Genomic DNA, 27,523 nt, shown 5'->3' on the forward strand with positions numbered 1-27,523 from the left:
CTCACCGTGATATATCGTATAGACATAGGAATGAAAATTACTATTGTTAATTGACAGTACGTAGTCGATATATCTAAATGTCAAGTTGAAAGCCACAACAAGTGTTTTTTTTTTCTTTTCATGCAAAAGATTTTGCACAAATTATGCTTCATATGAATACGAAAATAGGTCTGCTAGTAACGGAGTGCAATTGGTACCCATAGAATTTCCAATATTTGTTGGAAGACCTGGTCTCCAAAAACAACATAGATATTTTCAATCAGAAACTCAAGCATCTTTTCGATGTCAACTTCAAAGTACTTGTGTGTACAATCAGAATATTGTAACAAACTAATTTTGCAAATGCCCAATGTCAAGGTAAGTGAATTAAAGAGTTCCATTTTTATTGAAAAAGCAGCTGATATCAAAAAGCCTGGACTTAAATTTATCGTTGGGTATGGTTGTGTAGAAAGTTGATAAGCCTGGGCTTTTTTTTATTTATTTTGGGGAATAATAGTATATTAAGTTGAAAAATCATACGTTTTAATGCTGTTGATTTTGGTAAAAGTTTGTGACTTCAAATATTTGAAAAGTTCCTTGGAATTTTTAAGTACCCACACCACTTCTGAAGATATTGTTGCGCAGTACTTCTAAAGTTTCTTTTTCACTACTGTTAATATTTTAGTGAGGAGTAAATCTTTTATCTAACTAAATGTTGTGTTAGAGCTTAAATTATATCATTCTGAAGAATTTATTAATTTATTGTATCAATGAGCCGTCTTTCTTGTAATTGAGATTTGAGGAATCAGAAAATGCTACAAAAATTTGACAAAATTGACTTCAAATTTATTTGTTTTACAGATACATCTGCCATTAAATTGAATAACATATAGATTATTTTTAATATATGCATAAAATATAGTGGAAAGTATACAAAGGAATTTTTAAAATAGAGTGTATATTTCCATCTCATCGATTTGCAGAATATTATTCCCTCCATTGATAATCTTCAATCTAACATATCTCCCAAGAGATGGGGGATCACACAGAATGTCCACCACTTGATTTGTAACCCCTGGTCCTCTAAAATATCCTCTCTGCTCGTAACCTTCACCCCTCGACACCTCAAGAGCAACATCATGGAGCCTCTCCCCTGATAAAAAGAGTGAAGATAACAAAAATGATCGACCTTAATAATCTATAAACAACTCAAAAATATGCAGAGGACTTGAACATTGAACCTAGGAAATTGCAGAGATAGGATTAGGTGCCTAGAGGAAGACGCCATCCCCTGTCGACCGGTCACATCTGCCCTGAGCTCTATGTATTGATCAGGTATTCAAAAAATTCCGTGGTCAAATCAGTAGAATAACAAAGGTCTTACAATAGTTTATAGTACCCAAAGCCGTACATGTTTTAAAAGAATAATCAAAGTAGCACTCTCACCTAATTTATACATCCTATTGAACACGCGTACAAAGGCAATTATTAGGTTGTCTTTTAAATCAACACGTATCCATGGAGAATTTTCAAAGCTTGTAGAAAAAAATCCCGTATCAGCAACTCCGCCTTTAATTTTCCCATCCGTTGCAAGGCTGGAACCCCATTTCTTAGGGTCGCTTCCATAGACAGAAGAAGCCATGGATGGTTGAAATAAAGCTGAGTTTCTCTTCCATTCTAACTCTACCACAAAAAAGAAAATTATTATAAATACTGATTATTTGTCTATGGGTGCATGTCGTAGATGTAGCGGTAACAAACTTATTTCCCGTGTTAGATTTATTGTCCTACTCTAGTTCATGTGGAATGTATGTCATTATTAGTTCAGTAACGAATTCTCTCTTTTTTCTCTAACAATAGCCTTTTCTTCTCTTTGAGGAAGAGCAAAAAAAGTTTTTTTCATTCAATAGAAATTTAATTACAAGGTTTATATTAAGTATTTTAGAGTAATCCTCAATTCTGATTCTTGATAGAGGCCTTCATCGTAGCAATGAGAGGACGGCGTTTATGGTATGTTCCATGTCAATTGATTGTATTGTGCATTTCACAGCGCTTTCCATTTTACAATTTCTTAAATGAAGGCAGATTTTTAATTATGAAGTTCACGGGCTTTAACGTGACTTTAAAAAATCAGGGCAATGTTTATTTGTAAAAATCTAATAAATAAATGTTTCAAAAACTGAAGCTACATATATATCATATTCTCGATTTCTTAAAACACAAACTGAGATCATTTAAAAAATACATGAAATCCTGTTGATATCTTTCAAAGAAATTACCAGTATGAAAGTGATCTACATCAAATCAAATCAAACATCAAATTCTACCCAATACATTTCTAAAACGCCGTCTGTACGTTTACATAAAATATGTATCCGATCAAAGAAAACTCACCAGAAGTGAGATAGTGATAGCTTGCGAGAGAACATTTAAGATATTTACTCACCAAATCTACGCCAACTTTCTTCTAAATTTTCAAAGCTATATAAAAACACACATTGCCATTTACAGACTTTGTCATTTGTATTGAAGAAAAATGAAACATCCTTTGATTCGGCAGCAAGAGAAACGCATTGAATCAAACTAGTCACACGAAATTCTGAACAATTTAAAGCTTTGTAAAACGAATTATTTCTCAAAATATAGCTATATTGGGTTGCAACAGTCATAAACAATGTAAATATAGCTTGTACAAACAAAATTCCTCTCTGTAGAATCATGCTTAAATTTTTGCTCACATGGCCAGTGTAAGTGTCATTACATTTCGGTATCAAGCATACCCAGTAGTTGCCTAAGTAACCGGAGGTTGGCGTCTTCAAACACATAAATAGGTAATTATTTATGTGTTTGAATATTAGGATCAATAATGTACTTCAAAAATATTTTAATGGACGCTATAGCTTAATATGATGAATAATTGAGAGAAATTCAATGAAGCATAGAGATGGAGATAAAGAACAGTATTCAAGATCAAAAATCCATAAAACAATACAAAATAGGAGCAGAGCAAACACGACCTTCAAAACATCAGAAGTGGGATCAGGTGCCATGGAGGAGTGAGCATCCCCTGCCGACCGGTCACACCCGCCGTGTTTTTGGGAAAATACGTAAAAATATTCGTCGTCAATTCAGAGTATAAATAATGGATTAACAATAAGTATGAACAACGTCATTCAGCATTTGACGCAATGATAAATTGTATTTGCTGACAAGGTAATTGTTTCGACCATAGAACTTACGAAATGATGGCATTAAACGAGACTGTTTATTCTTGTTCCATCCACTTGTTTGTCAGTAATTTACCTCGTTTTGAAAATTGTTCATACGTAGAGCATGCTCTTGTGTATTTAATCAACTGAGATACATGTCTCCATATGTTTCATTGTTTACATCTTCGATTTCCGTATCAGTACAAAAAACTAGAAGTAAGATGGGCCTACACAGATTAAAAAACCCTGGTTTTCCCAAAGTTGTTATATAAATAAACAGTTTATCAATCAGTAGATGATAATTTTCGTGTAAAAAAACATCTCCCAATCATCGATAAATGGATGGATGACTCAATACGTACATTAGAACAAAGGAGGGTGTTTTTGCAATTCGTAAAAAAACTGAAGTATCTGTTTACTCATATCTCATTCCATCCATTGCATTTGTTTGCTCTACTCTTGTCCTTTTTCATTGGGCGGACACTGCAGATTAACATCTATATTTATTGGACAGTACCAAAGGCAATACACGGCTTCATAATTTATTGCAGAGCAGTTATATCCTATCAGCTCCAGAATCCCTCTATGAATAACAGTCAGAATTCCCCAGATTGTGTATCTTTGGAAGATTTAAATATGGCAGAGGTCCACCGAAGACTTCCACCAATTATTTATCTTGGAATTCTCATATGTATTGGAATACCGTCCAATATAAGTATTATTCTTGTTTTCTTAAATCGGTTTAAGAAGACCACGTACCGGACCTTTATTGTAACTTTAGCAATCATTGATTTCGCTGCGTGTACATTAAGCATGCCATTTGAAATCTTTGAGATGGTATTTCAGTACACGTTTTATTGGGATGGTTTATGTAAATCCTTCCGATTCCTGAATACTGTCATTGGTATTATGTCAAGTTTTACCATATTTGGACTTTCCCTGGACAGGTATCGACGAGAATCGCCAGTTTACTGTAAATGCTGGGAGACTGTCATGCATCAGTGGACTACTGATATCAGTTTTTGTATCAACACCCGTCTTTTGGATTTCTGGAATTAGCCACGTTCACTTAAAGTACAACATTACAGGTTTTGACTGTGGGACAGAAGATACATTCAAAGAATCTATGCTGCCCTTGATTCATAATCTAAGCCTTTTGTGTTGCTTTGCATTCAACATCATATCGCTTCTTGTAATTTATATTCGTATTGCATTATGTATATTCAAACAAAACAAAAAGAGGCGACAGCTGCAAGAGTCTAGAAACCAGGCTTTAAGTTGTCATAGTATATATGTAATAAACAGAAATGACAACCAGATCAGAAAATGTATTTCCATAAACAAGGACAAAGGGCCTAAATTGAATAGGACTTCCGAAGTAAAATCTCGGAAGGTGACAAGAACTGCTCTCGCAGTCAGCTCACTATACATTCTTAGTTATCTGCCATTTTTAATTATAAATATTTGGACTAATATTAAGGGAAGCTTTGTCGCTGAGCCTGGTCCGTTTTCTTCTGCTTTGTTGCCGATCGTTACAAGATCAGTTTTCATCAACAATATTTTTAATTCATTTCTTTATGGATTCTTTGATTCCAGATTCCGAACTAGCGTCAGATATATGATGTGTGGATGTTTTACGAAACAGCGGCAATGCTCCTGAGATAGAATTTCAATGTTCATCAAACTGACATCTCATATCGTTTGTAATAAAAATGTTGAGAAGTATGAAGTAAGCTGTAGTTTCTTTTACTTTTTTCCATCAAAGTTAACTGTACTTATCTTTAAATTTTTTTAATGATTTTTTATAAGACAGACTCAATGTACTAACTTCTGAAAAGTTGGTTCAGATGACAATCTATTTTTAGTATCAATATTTATTATATGTTTACCTTGATCTGCTATACAGGGCACCATTGTTTTTCGAACACATCTTGTTTAAAGAGGAAATGCGAGAATAACAACATGTAATCATACACAAAGATCCTAGTCTTCGAATTAGTTGAAAGTTGTTTTTTTTTTTTTGGTTAAGACATGATTGATTGAAATATTTATTGTTGTGTTTTTATACGAATGCTTTCGTTCTTATACATATAAACATAAATAGCCTGTGAAAAATTTTAACAATTTTCTCCGATGCGCCGTAACGTCATCAAACGTCTCTATTTTTCGTGTGTTGTGTTAACGACTTTCACGTTTCGATTGCTCAGTAAACTGCCAAAAAATTTAGCAAATGCCTAGAAATTTTCCAATAGATGACACAAAAGATAGTAGATTAAAAAGGATAATTTTACCCCAAATGTTATCTATTCGATATTTTTATTTTGAAGAAATACTCGTGTATTTTCTCATGAAACCGTGGTTTTTTGAAAGTGTGCCGTAGGACCCTACCCTGTGCATATTCACGCATTATAAATCTTTATTTTTGTACAACAAGTAAGATGCACTTAGGTTTGCTGAAAATTTCAGCTTAGTTCGACCATTATTTTCCGAGAAAATTGCTTTTTCCACGATTTTTAATGGATAACCCCCAGTTTTATTTTAATAAAATATGTAGAAATTGCATGCTTATTATGTTCATTTAAAGTCCATTGTAACGATACAAATCAGGAGGAGTGCAGATACCTAAAACATCTAAGGTGGGATCAGGTGCCATGCAGGAGTTACCCCAACCGTGTGCCAAACGTATGATCGGGAAACATTGAAAAAAAAATCTGTAGACTATGCAGAGTGTACAGAAAAGCTTAAAATTACAATTAGTATGAAACCGATTACGAACATTTGATTTGATGATAGATTGTTTAGCTAAGAAGGTCAGCTTCGACAAGAAAATGCAAACAGATGAGTTTAAATGAGACTGCTAATATTCTTGTTTCATCAGCTTGTTTTTAGATACCTTACCCCTTTAAGAAATTGTTCGTACAAAGAATTTGCACTTGCGTATCGAATCAACTGAGCAATATAAACCATAATGGTATTGAGCTAGTGCTACATATGGTAGGGAATTTGACGGTCATCACGTTTATCATTAAGCTTTGTTGTTAGGTTAATTACCATTCAGTTTTTTTAAGTAAAATGTTCAATCATGGAACAGATTAGTCATACATTGTATTATAAGACATGAAAACTGATATCTGCAATATTGAAAACCAGGAATATTGATATTAATATTGTATTTGTTCATAAGTAATTTAAATAATGTATATTTTCATTGTACATATTTACGATTTGATTATTTTACATTTACATGAATCAGGATTATGGAACGGTAACAATGCAATAAATAAGTTTCGCTTCTATACATAATAAAAATCATCAACTTCAAGAGTACTGTGCAACAATATACTGTCAGTATTCAAGAAGTGGTTTGAATACACCAAAATTCTACAGAACTTTTCGACAATTTGAAATCACAAGATTTACCAAAAATCAACAGCTTAAAAACTTTTTAGTGGAAAACTTTTCGTATTTGCCCTGCTCCTATTTTGTATTGTTTTATAGACTTTGATATTGGATACTGTTTGTTTTCTCCTTATCTCTTCAATTAAAAAAAATCGGGGCTCTTTAGATAATGATATTCATATTTAAATGATTTTTTTTTTCACTTTGATACACATTATGTATTAGATATATTACTATTTTATTTTTTTAGTATTGTGAGAAGCAAATGTGTCGCTGGAATTGTTAAGAATTTATATGTCAAATGAAACTTTCACGTCAAAAGGAACTTGGGATGTGTATAGTATTTAAAATTTCAATACCATTATACCCAACATCCTTTGTAGCGATAGATTTGTGTACTTTACGCTATAGAATATAAAAGTGATATAATACCTGAAAAATTTATGTAAATTCTGTCTTATTACTTTTGCATAAAGGGTTACAGAGAAACAAATGCGATTGAATGTCCCCTTGCTTTAGCAAAGGTGGGATCGTAATTTTTTTTACATTGTTTAATATTTTGTAAAACTACAAGTTACTTATGCTCTCCTGCCCAGGAGGACGCCTGAGCCCGTTGCTGTTATGTTGGTTTTGGTAAAAATTGTGATTTCAAATGCTCCAAAAGGCCCTTGTAATTTTTTTTAGTATTCACATCTAATTTACACCACTTCTCGAATGAATTGTTGTACAGTACTCTTGAAGTTTCTCCTTCATTACTGATTAAATCTTATATATAGTGAAGAGTAAATAAAAAGGCTTGGAAGAGCATGTACCTAAACCCGCTCTGTATCTTTGTTTGTCAGGATTTTTATGAAATTTCGGAATCCAAAATAGTTATGCTAATTCAAAATTCAATTTGGTTGTTGGGGATATTAAAAATATTCAAAACTGACTAAATTTGAAGAATTTCATCCTAAGAAAAGGAGCTTTGGATACAAGTTGGATTACCAGTGTTGAATTACACCCAAGTTCCTTTAAATACAATTTAAATAATGACCCTAGCAAACAAACAATAATTTTCAATTCCACACTTGCTTTGAAAATTCAATATAAATGAAACTTTTCTTGAACATTTTTTATAATGTGCGTTATATCAAAAGGCTTCTATTGACTCCGTTCGATAAACCAAACCTGCTATGTAACATGTATTGGTAGCAGTTCCTTTTACATTGTAATTTTGTTTGTTCAAGGTTCCTGTCACTGATATCAGTATTGTGAAATGTGTTTCAATTTTTTTTTGTTTTGTTTCAAATGTATAGAACTACGTGTATGTACTTTAAAATACGTTTCAAAAGGTGTCGGTATTTGTGGCATAATCGGTAACAAGTTGTACTGACAACACAGATCATTCAACTGGTGTCATAATTTCATAAATATTATGATTCCTGTGAAAGATTGTGCCGGGTGATGAACCAAACGTGACAAAAGAGTACCTTGATACTTTGTCAGAATGGATGGTAAATAAACAAAAATGAAAAATAAAAGTGTCATATTGATGTTAAAATCATCTCGCATTAAGAGATTACAGGGGAAAAGCAAAACTATCCATTCTTCTATCTTCAATAATTCAGAAGTGGAAAAAATATACATTACGTAACAAATACATGTATATACAACATACAAGACACGACGTTGTCTTTCTTCTAGCTCACCTGAGCCGAAGGCTCAAGTGACCTTTTCTGATCAAAATTTGTCCCTTATCTGTCGCTGTTGTTGTCGTCATCGTTGTTGTAAACTTTTCACAATTTCATCTTCTTCTCAAGAACCACTGGACCAATTTCAACCAAACTTGCTACAAAGTATCCTTAGGTAAAGGAGGTTCAAGTTTATTCGAATGAAGGGCCACACCCTCTTCCAAGGGGAGATGATTATGAATTAGTTAAAAATTAAGGGCATTTTTAAAAAATCTTCTCAGGAACCATTGGGCCAGGAAAGTTGAAACTCATGTGAAATCATTCTCAGGTAGTGTACATTCAGATTTGTTCAAATCCTGACCCCCGGGGCAAGGGTGGAGCCAAAATGGCCGATCAAAGTTTTATATAGGAATATATAAGAAAAACCTTTTAAAAAATCTTCGTCTCAAAATCAATGGGGACAGGAAAGATAAAACTCATGTTCAGTGATCCCCAGGTGATGTAGATTCAAGTTTGTTCAAATCATGACCTCTGGGTGGTAGGGTGGGGCCACAATGGCCGATCAAAGTTTTGCATAGGAATGTAAAGGGAAAATCTTTAAAAATCTTCTTCTCATGAACCATTGGGACAGGAAAGTTGAAACTCATGTTTAGTCATCCTCAGGTAGTTTGTACATTCAGGTTTGTTCAAAGCATGACCCCCGGGGGTAGGGTTGGGCCACAATGGCTGATCAATTTTTACATAGGAATATATAGGAAAAATCTTTGAAATTTTCTTCACAAGTACTGCAAAGCCATGATTAGTGATATTTTTATGGAAGTATCCTCAGATACTGTAGATTCTAGTTTGTTCAAATTATAACCCCCATAGGCAGGGTGAGGCCACCATGAGGATCCCATTACATTAAAATATATTTCAAAAACAAATCTTTTTCTAAAGTATAGCATAGCCATGATTAAGTATTAGAATTCACCCCCCTCAGTTAACTTTTCAATCCTGATCTGATTTGTTCTTTTTGTAGCTGATGTGCTCAGGTGATCGATGTGGCCCCTGGGCCTCTTGTTTAATTATCAGCTGCATTTGGAGTTTATGTCTTTCAGTCGAACGTTTTCCAAGAGCATTTCTCCTTTTTCGTTTTAACAAAAGAAGACATTAACAAACAAGTTATAAAACAGGGATATTAAAAGTCAGCATTGCGCAAATTAGAATTATGAGGACATTTATAGTACTGATTGTTAGAATTGTCTACAATTTTTTTCAGTTTGGCTAATCCAGACAAGGAGCACAAGTTGGGTGTGCTCAGTAGAAAGAATATGCTTACTTATCACATACAAGGGATGCAGCGGACAATTTTTATTATTTGACTTAAGAATTTGGACAGAAAACGTCATCAATGCGCGCATTGATGAAAACGTTTTTCGTTCAATTTTTTTCGTTGATACTTTGATCAAAGGAATGAATATAACATTCATTTCTGATCATTTAAATATGATTTTAAATTAATAAAATGAAACTTTCTTTCATTTTACTATGAAATTTACGCATCAAAAATAGTACGTATGAATATATCACAAATACGTTAACGTTGCTGAAATTCAAAATGCTAGGGCTAACTTGTATGCCTAACGAAAACAAAAAGTTATCAAATATTGTCGTGTCATTACCAACCTTCTCAAACAATGATTAACAGTTCTTTAATACAAAAAACTTACCTGTTGTGTTATTATATTTTGCTTGTATATTTTCCCCGGTAAGTTCGTTAATGTAAACATGGTAAAGGGAAGCTATTCTAATATCCAGTTCTAGGTCACAGAAATTTTGGATTTCATTTGCGCTCCTTTTCATCTTAATTTCAAACCGAACATATAAATGCGTATCACAACCTGTCAATGCTGTTAAATCTGAGAGTCTGTTGTCGGCTGTTTAAGTTTAGGCTAAAAGAATATTCCGTCGTCGTTTATGGCCATGGGTGTCGTTTTTCGCAATCATTAAATGATTTGTTTCCTAAGAATTAACACATTAACGGCATTTCTCAGCTTTGGTAGCATAAAAACATTTCTTCGCAGTTCTATTATTCAACCAGCTATCTCAAAGACATTCAATTAACATAAATATGCTTATTTCTTTCATTCTTTCCAATAACTGTATTGTTGTCATGCAGACGATTTGGTTTGTTTGGCAAAGGGGGATAATTCAAAAAGAAACAAAAGAAGGAAATAAGTCTGGAACGTAACGGACAGGTTTCGAAATTCAGGAAAATATCTATTTAAGTAAAAGTTTTTAATTATTCCTTCAAAAAGTTATCTGGAAGCGGGAAATATACATGTAAGGACAGCCAAAGTAGTTCAGGTGTAACGTTGAATTTTGACCCGGGTTGAATATTGACCCGGGGGTCATTTTTCAACGTTGAATACTGAGACCAAAGGTGTTGAATTTAGACCCTAATCCGTTGAAAACTGAGCCGGGTCGTGGAATTTTGATCATGAAACCGGTTCAAAATTCAACAGCATAAAAACACATATTTATGATTGGGTTTTCACTACTGTGATTTAATTCATAGGTATGAGGCCCCGTTTTGGTATTTACTGCAAAAAGTAATATCCCCTATTTGAATAAGTGATATCACCTGTTCCAATCGATGATATCACCTATTTGATTTGAATTTGTGATATCACCAATTCGAAAAAGTGATATCACCAATTCGAAAAGGTGATATCACTTATTCGAATTGGTGATATCGCCTTTTCGATTGGGTGATATCACCTTTTCCCGTCGAACAGCTGTGATTTTTTTTTTTGCTTACAAATCAATTTATTTCACTTATATATCATGTATACAACAAGAAAAACGTAGAAAACGCATAAAACTGGGTAGTCCGAATTTTCTTGGTTCCAGTGGTAATCTATATATTATAGTGAGCATTCATTATTGACTGTTGTAAGAAACTCAAATACGTAATATCACCTTTTCGAATAGGTGATACCACTTATTCAAATAGATGATAGCACCTACTAGTATTTAGCACTATAATGTGATATCACCTTTTATTCTAAGCTCTCTGATTGGCTCAATCTTGATCACATGATTAAGTATAATAAGACCATAAAGACTTGAGTTGCTATTTATAGAATCTGAAATGCATATAATTGACTTCATTTTTTTTTTCTTGTGATCATATGCTATATTGCAGGAGTCCTTTTAGAAAATTTCATTAAAGTGAGTGACATCAAATAGTATTCCCCATTTTTAAAAGGTGAGTTATTTCCCCTGAAGGGAACTCTTTTACTGTGTTTAATTCGCATGCGCTATGAATAAAGTCACTTCCGCGGACGTTCTTGATGTAAACATGTTCAAGGTGTATGCCTCTTTCATATGGAAAAATGTTATTGTGTTTGTGAATAAAAAGAAATCTTAACTGATTCGTATTTTTTTTTAATTGCCCACTCATAGTCTCTTTCTGGATTTGTATTAATCTGTGTAGCACTATAATAAGGTGCTGTGTAACACCCCCCCACCCCCACCCCTTACAAAAAAAAAACGAAACAAATTACTGATAAGGTGCTGATTCATATTCGAATAGGCCTATTGCAAAATAGCTAATTTTTAGTTATACAGTTTTTACGAATTAATCTAGCCTGCTGCAGCCATATTTTCTTTGTATCTCTAGGAATTTTTTGAAAACTGATAACGTGTCCATCTACAGTTTTACCTCTGAAATTGCTGCATATACAGCAGCAGTTCGTCTTCCGTGACTGATACCAAGAAACTGCGTTTTTGCTCGATCGTATGTCATAACAGAGAACTTTTACTTACAAGAACACATTTGGTGACAATTAAAGGCCCATTTCATTTGAAATAAACGTGTTTATAGATTTTTTTTTATTTGTAAAATAATTGATTCACTATATAGTATTAAAACTTTGAATGGAATTCTAAATGAATAATTTTATCTCATGTGCTCATGTAACGAAGAAAGACTAATTAAAATAGCATCGACCTGAATACGTGTTACATCTGTCGTATAAAGTCTGAGCTGCATTTCATCAAAGTTTTAGTGTAGGATCTAATCATATATACATGTATATTCCCGAGTAAAATACACATTTTGTTTTAGACAAGAGAATTGATAGCAGAAACACGAAATTGATACAATACTTTCCTAGCGTATTTCTCGTTAATTAACGGAAAACATTCTTTTCTCAAGTGTTATCTATTTTTTTTTAAAATCCTTTCAGTGTAAGTACATGTATTTATTTTTATAAGTTTTTTTTTTGCAAAGTTTGTAAAAACCAATATCAGAGAGAGAGAGAGAGAGAGAGAGAGAGAGAGAGAGAGAGAGAGAGAGAGAGAGAGAGAGAGACTCCGTGTAACTGAAATACATGTACATCTGTGAAAAAATATATGTACCATAATTTTATTGAATTCACAATTAATAATTCTAACTTGATAATTTTTAATTGTCACAACTATGGTTTATATTCAACTGTTCAACCCATTTACATATTCTCTGTACCTGTACGCTGGGAGGGGGGGTCAAGGGGTTTAGCCCCACCCTCACTTTTTTCCTAATATTACTTTTTCTATTGAAAATGTTGATTGATAGACAGGTTGCCACCCCCCCCCCCCCCACACACACACACAGTTTACACTACGGTAAAGTTATATCAGGGAAATGGTACTGCAATAAGTAGCTTTTTCAACTTTGGGCAAGGTTTTTCTTTGCTTGTCAACTTTTCCAGGTAAGAAAAAAAATATTTCTTTGGTTACCCCCCCCCCCACTTTTAAAGACGATGCAACGTGCCTGGCTTATTCGTATAGCTTTCTAGAAAGGTGGGGGGGGGCTAACAGACACTTTATAAAATAATTTATTATCTAAAAAAAAAAATGCAAACCGTTTCCTTCTTTTAAAATTTTTAAAGATAGTGTGTAAGTTGATCACTATATGGGAAGTTAGGCTAGTGTAGAAGAGTTCCGATTTTGAGGGGAGATAACTCACTTTTGAAAATGGGGAATTGATTTCTCAATTAAAGATAATACAGAGTATGACTTGATGTTTCTGAAAAAAATAAATTACTACAACTTGTATCAATATTTTTTAATGTTCCGTAATTGATTAGACGTAACAATGCTTTAAAGTCTTGAATTAGGATCTACATGTACTTTATATTAAAACATATTGGATATCTTTGTCAAAAATTGATACGAGACATAATCAAATAATTAAATTAGTATTCTGAATAACTAAATCCTATATAATTACTCCATCGATGTATAAAACGAAACACATTTAATATTAAACAGCCACAGCTTAATTTATGCTGATATCTAGTCTCTAAGTCTTGAAGAGAGAAAACTTGTGCCTTATACCCATATTTTCAAATTTTGTTTTGTCAACCTATGTGATAAAATGAGTCATATCCGATAATAATGTTAAACTTTACATTCCTATTTAATTGAGTTTACAACCAATTGTAGTTTAATTTGTTATATTTCCCAGAATGCAATCATGGCAATTATTGAAAAAGAATAAAAAAAAAAAAGCAACGCATAGGAGACCATAGAAATAAAATTATTTAATAAGATGAGAAGATTATAAAATAGGAATCGTATTTTTTCGAATAGAAATGGATGCTAGTATGTTTTCGAACAACAACTTTATTGCATACAAACCAAAAAATTATCGAATAAAAAAGATAAAAGAATAGGAATGACAAAATTAGCAACTAGCAACCGATTGTTTTAAATATTAATGACATCGAATAGGAAACGTAAAATGGCATGTGCCTGCTTGACCTTTAGTGCAATTGAAGATATAACAAAAAAAATCACCTTTATCAATTTGCAAATAGAAAATAGATCATTTTTTAGGCTTTGATAATTTGATTCTGAAAAAAGGGGGATGATCTAGAAAAAAAATTCGAATCAGATTATTGATTTTAAACTTTTTCGAGGACTGCATTTATTTTCAAAATCTGCCAGCCCCGCCCCCCCCCTTCCTCAGATACATGCGATGTATAACAAATATGGCATCCCTGAAGAGACCGTCTGTAAAATGCTACTCGTCCCCTCAATACCTCGATGTACTGTTTAATGAATTGGGCCATATTCCGCTTGTCTTTAATTAGAAGTTTTTAGAAAAAAATTACCTTTCAAAAACTACTGTTATCAGATTTAGATTAGTAATTACCAGAAATTCTTACTGAAATGTTTTGAAGAAGAGAGAGATCGACTTACCATTCTGACAGTAATGACGAATGTTTTGTTCGCAATCTCCAGCTCCTTGAGTCCTCCTTTGTACGTCTTTGTGCTACGACCAAAGAACTCGACGTAAGTCCCACTTTGATCCTCTCCAGTTGAAAACTGGTCACATTGCAGCTGGTGGTGCTCGTCGTGACCCCTCAGGACCATAGGGGCTTGTCTTCCGGATTGATACATGTAAAATAATTTATTTTAAACTTGTATCTACATTTAATACAGTCTAAAAGTTGATTTAATAAAGATTCTGACACTATCGGGCGAGAAAAATAATGTTTTAAAAAAGTACTACACCTATTATGTATATAGGTGTAGTTATTTTTTTAAAAACATTATTTTTCTCGCCTGATCGTGTCAGAATCTTTATTAAAGCAACTTTTAGAGTGAATTTAATGTAAATACAAATTGAAAAAAAATATTTTACATTTATCAATCCGGAAGACAAGCCCCTATGCTCAGGACAAACAACATACATGCATAAAAGAACACAGTACTCTGTAATGCCTTCGAATTTGACATTCCAAAGACGCCTTTCTCCCAAAGCACTTCCTCGTGTTTTCGAAAAAAATATATGTAAATTTAATGACATATGAATCATATTATCACATTTCCTGTAATTGGAATAGCAATTTATCGAATACAAATTATAAATAATGGAATAGAAATAACGAGTAATCAAATAGGAATCACATTGTATAGAATAAGATTTTTTTTTTAGAATAAGAATAATCTCATTCATAAGGTTATGGTCCGGAAGCGATCAAATTTCAAGCCGAGACAGGCTACTGACAAATAAGTTAATTGTTACAGGGATTTCAACAATTTATTTAAAGTCAGCATTACTTACAAGCTATAATCGCTATAATATTGCTCTTTTTCACAAATATAACCTATCATTCTAATTTTTAGGCAATTGATTTTGTTATTTTTATACTGAATTTGACTAGATGGGATGTTCCACCCACCTGATCAATATATATAGGGCTCACTTTCTAGACAGCAGATTTTTAAGATTTTTGTTTTATGCCCTATTCGTTGTTTTGTAGTTATTTATGGATGCCATCGATTTTGGAAAGTATTTTCAAAAATAAAGTTGTCATGCTTGAAGATAACTGAAATCGGGCACTGATCAAATTGTACATATATACATGGGGTGATACTCTATGTTTATTTCTATTATTCTTGATAAGGGAAAAAATTGAAACCGAAATATAAATAAAGTGATATTGCATGATAAATCCCGTAAAACAACTTCCCAGCTAAAAAAAAATGTTCAAACTTTGAGGAGGGGTCAATATTCAACAGGGTCAATTCTCAACATGTTGACGTCATCAGGTGTAAGAAAAAAACTATCAAGCTGTTGAAAAATGACCCCGGGTATAAATTCAACGACTTTTGGTCTCAATATTCAACGTTGAAAAATGACCCCGCAACTCTAAATTTTATTGATGCAGTTATCAAAACAATTTTTTATCCAATCAGAATCAAGTATTTTATGGAAATTAAATGATTAAAATAACCATACGCGTTGATCAAATTATAAAACAATTTTTTATACACTGCAGTATATCAAGTATTTTGTGGCACATTTGATTGTGCCATACGCGAGTTCAAATTATAAACATCCGTGTTCACTACAGTATATAACATGTTCGTGAGCGCTCGCCAAATTTGATTGCCTCCAACAGAAATGTTCGCGAGCCCCCGAATGCTGGTGTTGGGGCTGAAGCATTTCGCTCGAGGAGGAAGTGGTATCGTTTTCTTAGAGTATATAAATACTTTGAACTGCCAAAAAATAGTTGGGTATTGATTATATCGGAATAACTTTCCTATAAGCATATTGTTATCGTCAACAAGTTCCAAAATAATAAGGATATTATTAAAATTTCTTAAGCTGACGTCACAATTGCGTTTTCTATCTTTATAGCGTCACAATATACCAATGAGGTTTACTATCACCTTTATCTTTATCTTTCTATTAGAAACTGATTACATCATAACAGATGAGAAAAAAATTATTGAATTTTGTGTTATGTTTTACACATCCGTCACTAAATGTAAAAAAAATTGTATAATAATCGTACAAAAAGTTCACGTTCATGTTGTAATATCTTAATTAAAATCATGTTTGTCGCTCCCTTTTTCAGCCTTTTTTAATATGCTGATATTAATTATATGCTGTTATTCATACAGATGATAAACCGTAAACATTTCATTAATGAAGTTCCAAGATTCTTTGACAGTCGTTGAAAAATCTATTTAAAGACCCTTAGCGTGTTTAAAAAATCTTACCTATTGAAAAAATGAAATAAACAGTATGCAAGCTTAGAAGTCAATTCAAACCAGAAGCAGAGTAAATAAGTACCTCTAAAACATTAAAGGTGGAATAAGGTGCCATAGAGATGTGAGCATTTTCCGCTTACCAGTCACGCCCGGATGTACAGCATGTGCTCCTTTTAATCATCGGGAAATAACGGAATGGTCAATCTACATTTCAGTGTATAAATTTGGGCCTCATAATCAGTAGAGCTGGGTATCGCGACTGAAAAATCGTATCGCGATATATTGCAATATTATATTTTGTATTGCAATATATCACAATAAAAATTTCTTTAATAAATTTTGCTTTTCATCAATGTCAAATGAAAACACAAACTCAAATTACATGTATTCTCGAGTTGATATTGCAACTGCCTGGTCGCGTTGTGTCGGCGCAAGTGGCAAGCTAAGTTTTTTATGGCACAACTTGACGAATCAAGTTGTAATATTCAGATTCGGCTTTAACATGAAGGGGTTTCATGTAACAGTTGTCTTTTTGTTTCTGACAGAGATATGTCTCTCGTTTCTGATCACACTTCACGTCGCTTGCCGCCATATTTTACCTTGTAAAGGGCAAATAACTCTTTTTATAACAATTTATAGCATATCGAACCCGAACCGGTATTCACATAAAAATACCGCGATACGTATTGTGAAGAAAAAAATCGGGATACACCGGTTAACCGGTAATATCGCACAGCACTAATAATCAGTATGATAAACGTCAATCACGAATTGACTTAATGATAGATTTCTTTTTTTGCTGATAAGGTCATTGCATCGACCATAGAATTTACGAGGTGATGACTTTAAACGAGACTGCTTATATTCTTGTTTCATCAGCTTGTTTGTCAATAGGAGAGGAATTCAGCAATTATGTCCTATTTCTGCTCTCGTATACCTTTTTGTTGCAGGAATTTGACTATTAAAATAAATTGTGATGTAAAATGCAACATACGGACTACGTAACAGTATCTATAACAGCGTAAGACGAAATATCAATGAAGTGTACTAGTACTCTGAATAAATTACAAAAAAAAAAATTGTGAACATGCTGGATAAAAAAAAACATTTATAAAATAGAATAAATTCTGTTAGGGAAAGTAAAAAAAAACACGTATAATGAACTCTACGGTATAAAAATCACGAATAAAGCAGTAAGCTGCTATGTTATCTACACTGGACACGACAAGGAAGAATATTACACAAAAAATGTATGAACATTTATCACGATATTTTGAAACGTTATGAAGTCATAAATAGTCTTTGTAAGTTCATGTTTGCCCTCTTAAATACTAGCTGTTAGTAAAGAAGAAATTTGAGACGTATTAAGTTGTTATACATGTTGTAACATATTGAAGTTGTGATGATAAATCCTACGTGATTTCTCAAATACTCTTTTTAAAATACACTTGAAATGTCAAATCCTATCAAATTTTGAAGCTTTTTTTCCTTGTCCACATTAAGTTTGTTACAAAAGAGCATTTTTAAATGCAAACGTGAAATTCAAATCATGAAGCATAATTACCTAAACATTTTTATACTGAAAAAATGCACAAAAATATCCACAATCTCGTTTTATTTTCGTCAGTATACAAAATTGTTACTTGTTTTTATTTCATAAATATAAAGTTCATTTGAAACTTGTGAAACATTACATATTACAAAACCATTAAGACTGCTTCTATTCAATAACACCTTCTCTTCATTATGTAAAAGTTGCACCAGAATCATAAAACTGGCAGAAAAAAGTACAAAAATTACTAAAGTCGATGTACGGAATAAACCAAAAGCTTCCTCAGTTAATACTGCATTTAAACTAACTTGTCTTTGAAACAAAATTAAAATGTAATGAACATGATGGTCAGGATCTTGATAATGACACGATGTTTTCATGTTTTTTCTGATGTTTATTATGTTAAACTTTATATCACTGATCTTCAGTTCAGCCTTCCCAAAAGCCGCATAAACCATCCGTAATCATCAAACCTAAAAAAAGAGAAACCTTTAAATTGTCATGATTCCCTTTTCCAATTGACAATCAAATCTTCCAAGCAAAAAAAAATAAAAATAAATAATAGACAGATTTTGGGCCTGTATGATACTTATGGTTTTCAAAATCATTTCAAATGATCATTGTTTTCTTTGTTCTTTAATTGTGGAAATAAAGGTAATTTGGATAATTTTCCCCCATATCATAGGGGTAAATTAACAAGCTAGGTATCATTACGTTTTTTTTTTCTCGGGGATATGTTCTCTATTTATTTTATGCTTAAAAACTTAACTTCAAAGAAACAATAAATTTATACTGTAATGTCTTAATAAATGTTAAAGGGAGAAACAAATTTTTATAATGACATTTACTTTGAAATTTTAAGAATATATTAAAAGACATGCTTTACATGTATATTCTAGAGATTGGTAAATCAGACGGGGATATTAAAGAGAGCATTAAGAAAATTTAAAATCAACATTACCCCCAAAGAATATAATATTAAAACTATGGATTTCCAAAACATCAGAGGTTTGATCAGGTGCCATGGAAGAGTGAGCATCTCCTCTCAACCTCACATTCTTCACGACAAACTAGATTTGTAAAATTACAGAAACCCCTTTTCAATAAAAATGGAACTCGAAAAATTTGAGATCTTGTGATAAGTTATCACCTAGGTTACTTTCTGTAAATCTCAGTCTTAATCTATGCATAGGTACTTTGACATCGATATTGAAAGGATGCTGGAGTTCCTCTTTAACAACATTAATGCAGTAGTTTGATACCGGGTCTCCACATAAACTTTTGTTTCAGTTGTCACTAATTGTGAACCTTTATTGTAGTTAACCTATTTTAATGTTCTTGCAAAGCAGAATTTATAAACAAATTTCATATTTAAGAAATACTGGACACATAGTGTGGCTTTCAGGCTATTTTTATTTGTCATTGGAAGTCATTGGAAATCACTAATTGTACTCTTTTATTCCCTTTTCTGATTTTATATTCTTATGAAGCAGATTTTATTCAAAAAACTTTTATATGATTCTTTTATATTCATAAAACTTATCTATTTGAGACCTTTCATCCGTCAACCATCGATATTTCTATCCATATATTATCTCAATATATCCGGGGAAAAGATACAATCTCTTTATTATTAGAATGTTTTACTGACTATATAGACTTTACATTTAGATTTTATGACAAACCAGTTGTCTTCAGATCTCCCGTTTCAAACAACTTTGATTTACGTCTTCCAATAATTCGATATTTAAGTGAGTACAACACGCTACTAACAGACAAGTTGGGGTTATAGGAATTTCAACAAATTTATTCAAAGTCAAAATTTAGTAAATTCTCTGATTCTGATGGCCACACTTGCAAATGTTACCAATCACTGGATTGTATTTCGGGTGCCATATCAATCTTGAGTCCTTGTTTTAAACTTAATCTGACTACGTTATACATGACCAATACCTACTGATAACAATGGATGACAGTGGTCGAGATGCTTTTTTCCCCTTGGCCTTATCCCACCTTTAAAATGTTGGGCAGTCTGTGTTTTATGCTTTGCTCACAGATTTGTTTTGTTTGAAGATGTTTATTGATCAATCCCTGTTTTTTTCTTCACCACTTTATTTTTTAATGCAGTTGAATTTGTATTGTGAATACTGTTGGTAAATGAAAAATAATTGAGCTTGATCCTACTGCTACTCTTAAGATAATTCTTAAATTTATACAAATGATCTGCCCTGAAACGTAAAATTGAGATTCTTTTCAGCTGGTATTTCAAATATATGTATCTGGTTTATTTAATAATGTGTTGAAAATATTATTGTAAAATAATTAAAAAGGTTAATGATCGTGAATTTATATATTTATTTTATATGTAATACGGGACAATGAAAATATGATGCAGGGGTAGCTCAGATCTACCTTGATAAGTTTTAAGCGACTCAATGCCTACAAGATTGAAATCTTTGAAAACATCATTGACGAATTTGTGTTCGCTTGAAAACCTCTTCGTCTCCGCACTACTAATAATAAACGGTTGTTTTAAAAACGAATTTTTATAGCCACCATGTGATGGACCGACTGAATTTTGAAGCTATAAATGGCGTATCTGAACAGAAAAAATAAAAATACGGGAAAAAGTGTAGATTGATATAATTTTTGTTATTATCGTTTAAATTATTTCTTAAACCGATTTTAAACTTAAGTATCCCCATGTTTCTATTGTTAAACTTTTAACTGAGTCTGATTTTAAATGCAGAGTCGGAAAATAAATCGGCAACTGTTTTAAATCTCGGATACCTATGAAACGCGATTGACTTAAATCGTGAATGTACAGGAAAGTCCTATATTTGTATAAAGTAACAAAACAAATAATTTTTTTTTTAAATTTCAGTTACTCTGAACTTATCACAAATACGACAATTATGACTTTATTTTCAAAATACCCTTATATAAAATCAATACAGTACAATTTTCAAAAAAGCTAATTGCTGACAAATTTATTCAATAGAGAAAATAAATATTGTGGAAAAGAACCCTACCCCATGCCGTATCCTCCTCCCCGATCAAATATCCTTCTTTTGTGGTGGGACCTCTTTGACCATGGTCCTAAGAAGGCCTGGGGACACGAACTCGGACACATACCCTGTCTGAAGAGAAGGTAGAGAATCAGTAAACAAATTCAGATAGAAACCTTCTGTATTCTATCTGGTGGCCGTCAAGAATATTTGAGCGCATTGATATTTTTGGGATCTAACTACAAGTACATTGTTTAAAAGCCATTTTATGCATTTGGGGGATTCATTCCTAATGTACAAACTATCCCATCTTCGATAGCCAAAGGATTCAACCTTTGGCTTGCGAAGATGGAAATATCCAGTCATATTTTACCTTTTTGCAATTTTATGATACCTGATATTGCTGTGCGCTTTTTCCAATAACAAAATGGGCCTAAGAAAGGAAATCATGACTGAGCTATGTAATGCACCCTCTGGATGTCCAGGGTTGCTGATATAATCTATGTTTAATAAAGACCAAATCATGAATAGGTTAACCAACCCAGTTACTAGTAGTTTAACGCACTGTCTTTCTATCAATTTATTTATAGCAAAAACGCACTTCAGAGAGAGATTTAAGTTTCTTCATTTCATTTTATTCAGGTAAATATATCACAGAATGTCATGATTCACATTTAAAACATTACTGATTAGCCTACTAATAGAAAAAAACACACATTATCTCAGCACTCATAATCCTACTAAAAGAAGATCTAATTGAATACACACATGTATATACATGTAATTATTATTAAATAAGTTGCATGACATACAGATGATAGATAATACCTAAGGATAGCCCATTAAGTTAAGCTCTTCACATGTTTCTTTGTATTTCCTCTTATTATTGAGTTCCTGGTTGTTAACTGCGTGGAAAAAAATGTTGGTAAATCGTCAGTGTCACTGTTCTTTTGTTGTCTAATGTCTTTAATTTCATTGTGTAGAAAACTACAATATTCTTGTTCGCTGCATTGTACTTTGTTTGTGACATAATATTTGCTGAAAATGAGCAGTATTCCATATAATTGGAATTCATGCGCTATGAAAATATAGTAGTTGATATCGGTTTATGGTTTTATTTTCATATCAAGAAGGATTTTTTTAAAAATCATTATCTATTCAAAGGTTTTCTAATTTTTACTAGGTCTTAGTGGAAAGGGACAAAAACATTAGAAATGTTATTTTTAATAAATATTTGACTTATTTCTTACAGTAATCATTACAAAAATATTATCTCAATTAATGTAAAAGATTGATAAAGAGAATAAACATACGTACGGTAGTGTTATTTTTGAACCAATATTGCTTGGAATCATGTTAAAGGTGTTTCTAGAGTTTCCCATTTGATAGGTATTTACAGATTATATGACATTTATTTCATGAAAATAAAAACTGAAAACATGAAATATATTGAGATAAATATATTGAACAGAATAAAAATGAAAACATGAGATATATTGAGATATGGAACAGTAAGCTCAAAAGTCCATCGAACATCAGATATCGAACATCGAATAAAAACTGAAAACATGAGATATATTGAGATATGGAACAGTAAGCTCAAAAGTCCATCGAACATCAGATATCGAACATCGAATAAAAACTGAAAACATGAAATATATTGAGATATCGAACAGTAAGCTCAGATATCGAACATCGAATAAAAACTGAAAACATGAGATATATTGAGATATCGAACAGTAAGCACAAAAGTCCATCGAACATCAGATATCGAACATCGAATAAAAACTGAAAACATGAGATATATTGAGATATGGAACATTAAGCTCAAAAGTCCATCGAACATCAGATATCGAACATCGAATAAAAACTGAAAACATGAGATATATTGAGATATGGAACAGTAAGCTCAAAGGTCCATTCAAACAAAATACAAATCAGTAGCTGAGCAAACGCAGACCTCTAGAACATGAGTGAGCATCCCCTGTCGACCGGTAAAACTCGCCGTGTGCTATATGACTTTATCGAAAAAAGATTGAAAATTTTTAGACAATTCCCTGTGTAATGGTGGCCTTACAACTGAATGAAAAATGTTTGCCAGTATTTGACTTAATGATACTAATAGACTGCATTTGCTAACAATCTCATTCTATCGATACTGGAACTTGCAAACTGCCGACTTTGAACGAGACTGCTGATATTCTTGTTTCAACAACTTGTTTGTGAATAAAGTACCTCGTTTAAAACGTGATCCCGTCTCTGGTGTTTTTAGGTCCGTGTTTGCTCTGCTCCAATTTCGTATTTTTTGAATGAGATGTTAGACTTGAATACTGCTCGTTATCTCCATACATTTCATGACAAAGAGCACACGGCGGGTGTGACTGATTGGCAGGGGATGCTCACTCCTCCATTACACCTGATCCCATCTCTGATGTTTTGGAAGTCCATGTTTGCTTTGCTGCTATTTTGTTTTGTTTAGTGAACTTTTGAGCTTGAATACTGTTCGTTATCTCCATATATTTCATTGAATGTGTTTATCTTCCTAACGCTTTTGCTCTTTGAAAATTGAACAGAACCTACTGGCATAAGTTTAAGCAGGCTTCTAGGAGCTGAGCATTTTGTGAGGCGAGATCAGTGGCGGGGCTGGCTATTACGTCTTCCTCCCCCGTGATAGTTCTGACACAACAGGTACACATTACAGTCCATATTAACGTCATGGCGATGGAGGGCATCATTATTTCTGAAACGAGAAAACAATAGGATTTCACGAATTATATACGAAGACATTCTTTAAAAGTATGTATAGGTGGAAGCTGATCTTGCTTGTCATTGGCTGCCAATTGATGAATGACAACATTTTACATAAAATCTATTTAAGTTTTCTAGTTCGAATTGAGGGCTTCTAATTCCTACTTCCAGGTTCCTTTAAAATGAAATAAAACCAAACCATTGTAAAGGCGTTTCTGATTTTAGTATATGTACCTTCTTTTTAACTAAAAATCATTAATCAGAAACACGTCGTTAGTGAGTACCTGATTCTCTTTTTCTGATTTTATAAGACGAGAGAGAATTGTAAACTGTTTTAATGAGGACAACCTAGGTCTAGTAAATAAAAGGATAGTGAAATCAGATTTCTTTTCCATATATGTGTGAATGTTTCCCGCAATCAAGATATATTTATTCAGATAAGGTTTCTATTCATTTATATCAAAAGTAAATCAATTAAAATAATCAAAAAAAGGACCCATGAGTGTTCAAATGTTCCATATATTAAAACAATTCTTGGCTGATGCTTTTAAATCTAAAGCTGGTTAAAGAAACAAATCTAAGTAAAACGGTTCAGCTACATCGTTATGTAAAAGATCAAGGTACAGATCAAATGCAAGTAAAAATGATAAAAAGCTAAAATCACACTGCCGCTTTTTATATTGGTGTTTGGTTAACGGCAATACTTTACACTAACATTAGATTCTTTTTCTTCAACAATGTTTCTCCAAGGTGAAATCTAGAGTGATGATCAGATCTCCCTTTTTACATTGGTTTTGTTAGATAATTAGCCCACAAAATAGCTCTTTAACCAACTTGAGAAAGAAGACACATCCTCTACAAAGGGATTTATTCTTTAAGAGACATCATCAATACACTATTTAAGTAATGTTGCTGTTGACTGTAACCTAACACTGTATGATTAGTATACCCTTATTTTGGAATCATTATCAGAAGCAGATAATTTAGGCATCTGATTAATCGAGAGAGAGTTGGTTCCTTTTACAAGGTTTGCAGATAATATTAGGTTAACTGAAAATAAAATAAAAGTACAATTTAATACCATTAGCCTTCGCTCCTCTCCGAACAAGGAATTTGTCAGCAAATTATATTTCTTAACAACTAAATGAAATACTTATATTTCCTTTTATTATATACTTAGTAATAAATACAGGATTTTTGCATATGCTATATGGCTGACGTCACAATAGCAGCTGCAGGGCTGACATGGATTTGCAGGGCTGATATCACACTCTTAGTAAATTTAACCTAAAAAAGCAGTACTTGTGAACATACACATATTTGGGGGTTACACAATTCTCTTAATTTAAACATTTTGAATGTAAGGATAATCTACCGGTAATTGACTAATAAAAGATTATTTTCAAATTACGGATCGGGGACATTTGAAATAGAAATAGAAACAAACTCAAACCATATGAGATAATAGACCGTGTACATGTATGTAAGAAGTTCGTGCATGATTATTTACTTATTTTCTTCTCAATTCAAAGTGTTCTGTATTTTATTACTAAGTATGTAATAAACATTAATAAAACATACCCTTTTCCATATCAAATCCCGTATCAGCCCTCGACCAATATCAGCCCTCGGGCCTTCGGACCTTTGGCTGATAATGGTGTCTCGGACTGATACAGGATGTGATATGGAAAAGAGTTTCTATTATTCTCTATTTAAAAAAAAAAGAACAAAATAAATAATAAAGATTTCAAGCAAACTTAAGACCACTCTTATGACAAGATTAAGAGTAAAGTTATTAATGGATAGTCATGGGAGATGTGATGAGTAAATAACAATGCAAAAACATATGTGGGTCCGACAATGGAGGACAATGGCAATTTCAAAAATGATTTTTTATCATGTATTCAACCTTAGATAGGAGACTCCATACTTATACACCAATAATTTGAATTTTATTTTGCCAGAATTATCATAGACAAACTTGAAACTGAGCATCCTGAAATTCAGTAAAGACTTGAAATAATTAACAAAAATTGTTTGACTTTCAATCAAGCTCCTCCTCGCATCGAAGAGCTCGAAAAATAGAATCTTAAAATAAGGATCGGAGTCTTGTAGATGAAATTCTAGTCGCCGTTTTAGTAAAAACAATGCACCTTCGAGGGGAAACTTTAATGTGTTCTTTAAACCATGAAAAATTGTTCTTTTAAAGTTTACAACTCACTAAATCACAGTAGCTGAAATTAAAATTGCGGTTAAAATTGCAGTATACGTACTTTTCCTATTTCTATTTTTCCTGTTCTCTATTTTGGCTTGACTTCATTTTGTGCTTTAGTTTTTCTAAGTTAGACCAACCAACTTCTGTATCTTGCATGGGGTTTTAGACCAATTGTGCAGTAGTGCAAATACTCAGTAGGAAAGATAAATATTTAAAAAAGACTCATATGTTTGCTTTCGTATTAAAGACATGTATGAATTAAAATTGTTTCTGCAATATCAGTCCCGGTACACGTGCATATTTTTATTTTTGACTGTGTTTGACCTTCGCCCATACCCGTTTGAATTTTTATCGCTTCTTTAGTGTTTCCCGATCAGGAGCATCGTGACGTATTATCTATCACTCACTGAATCTCTTTTAACAGGAATCTATTAGTACTTACATCATGTAAGAATTACATCACATACAAGTTACAATCCATTTAAAAAGATACGCAGATGTTCGTCATCTATTGCCTTATTGAAATTTACGCACAATAATATGGTGGTACCTAAAGAGACCCTCCTCATACTGCTTTCAAAACAAGGAGAATTTGCTCATCAGTAACTCTAGGGCTGTAACTATTTTTTATTTCAAGGATTTCAAGAACAACTAGCACTAGCTTATCATAGAGCTAAGATATACTCTAAATTTATTACATACATGTACAGACAAGCATCACTATGAAATACTTTTCTTTCCTTAGTTTGGACGTCTTTTATAATTTGTCCTAATTTGAACCGAAACAATGGCTTGACCACACTCAGCGTTAAGATATCTCCAACAGAGATAACACTGAATAAACAATGGGATGTGCCGCGAAAACAAGAGGATTTATCACAATTATACCCCTTTTACAAAAGCAGGACAAAAATCAGAAAATATAGAATTTTAGGTTTACAAGAAAAGAAAAATGGTTTGTAACTTACTTGAGTATGTTTTCAGCGAGATTTCTCAATCCTTAAGTCCTACAGCGGGGAATCGATCGAGTTAAATGGTTTGACACTAATATGATATAACTGTTTAATTAAACAGCGCAAATTTGATTACATTAATCTTTTTAATCATTAATAAACCATTTCATGAGGTTCTTAAAGAAATCATTTGATTTTTGTTTTCATTAACGTTCCTGTAGTCAGCTACACATTCAATAACAGTTCCAT

The 27,523-nt window shown here is 32.6% G+C and overlaps 2 protein-coding genes across 2 annotated transcripts; both read right to left on the reverse strand.

Moving 5' to 3' along the window:
- Window positions 1-857: 857 nt before the first annotated feature.
- On the reverse strand, window positions 858-2,665 carry LOC134238256 (uncharacterized). The gene is made up of 3 exons (XM_062720374.1): window positions 2,426-2,665; window positions 1,426-1,662; window positions 858-1,132 (listed from the first exon to the last, which is right to left on the reverse strand). Exons 1-3 carry the CDS (start codon window positions 2,646-2,648, stop codon window positions 924-926), a joined length of 669 nt encoding a protein of 222 aa, XP_062576358.1. The 5' UTR covers window positions 2,649-2,665; the 3' UTR covers window positions 858-923.
- Window positions 2,666-18,398: 15,733 nt separating this feature from the next.
- Window positions 18,399-27,523, reverse strand: LOC134238259 (uncharacterized). The gene is made up of 4 exons (XM_062720380.1): window positions 27,290-27,523; window positions 23,939-24,098; window positions 21,383-21,490; window positions 18,399-18,823 (listed from the first exon to the last, which is right to left on the reverse strand). Exons 2-4 carry the CDS (start codon window positions 24,091-24,093, stop codon window positions 18,775-18,777), a joined length of 312 nt encoding a protein of 103 aa, XP_062576364.1. The 5' UTR covers window positions 24,094-24,098; window positions 27,290-27,523; the 3' UTR covers window positions 18,399-18,774.

This window comes from Saccostrea cucullata, unplaced genomic scaffold, assembly GCF_032062105.1.
Source record: "Saccostrea cucullata isolate Sc308-1 unplaced genomic scaffold, CSIRO_AGI_Scuc_v1 ctg1059, whole genome shotgun sequence".
Lineage (NCBI taxonomy): Eukaryota > Metazoa > Mollusca > Bivalvia > Ostreida > Ostreidae > Saccostrea > Saccostrea cuccullata.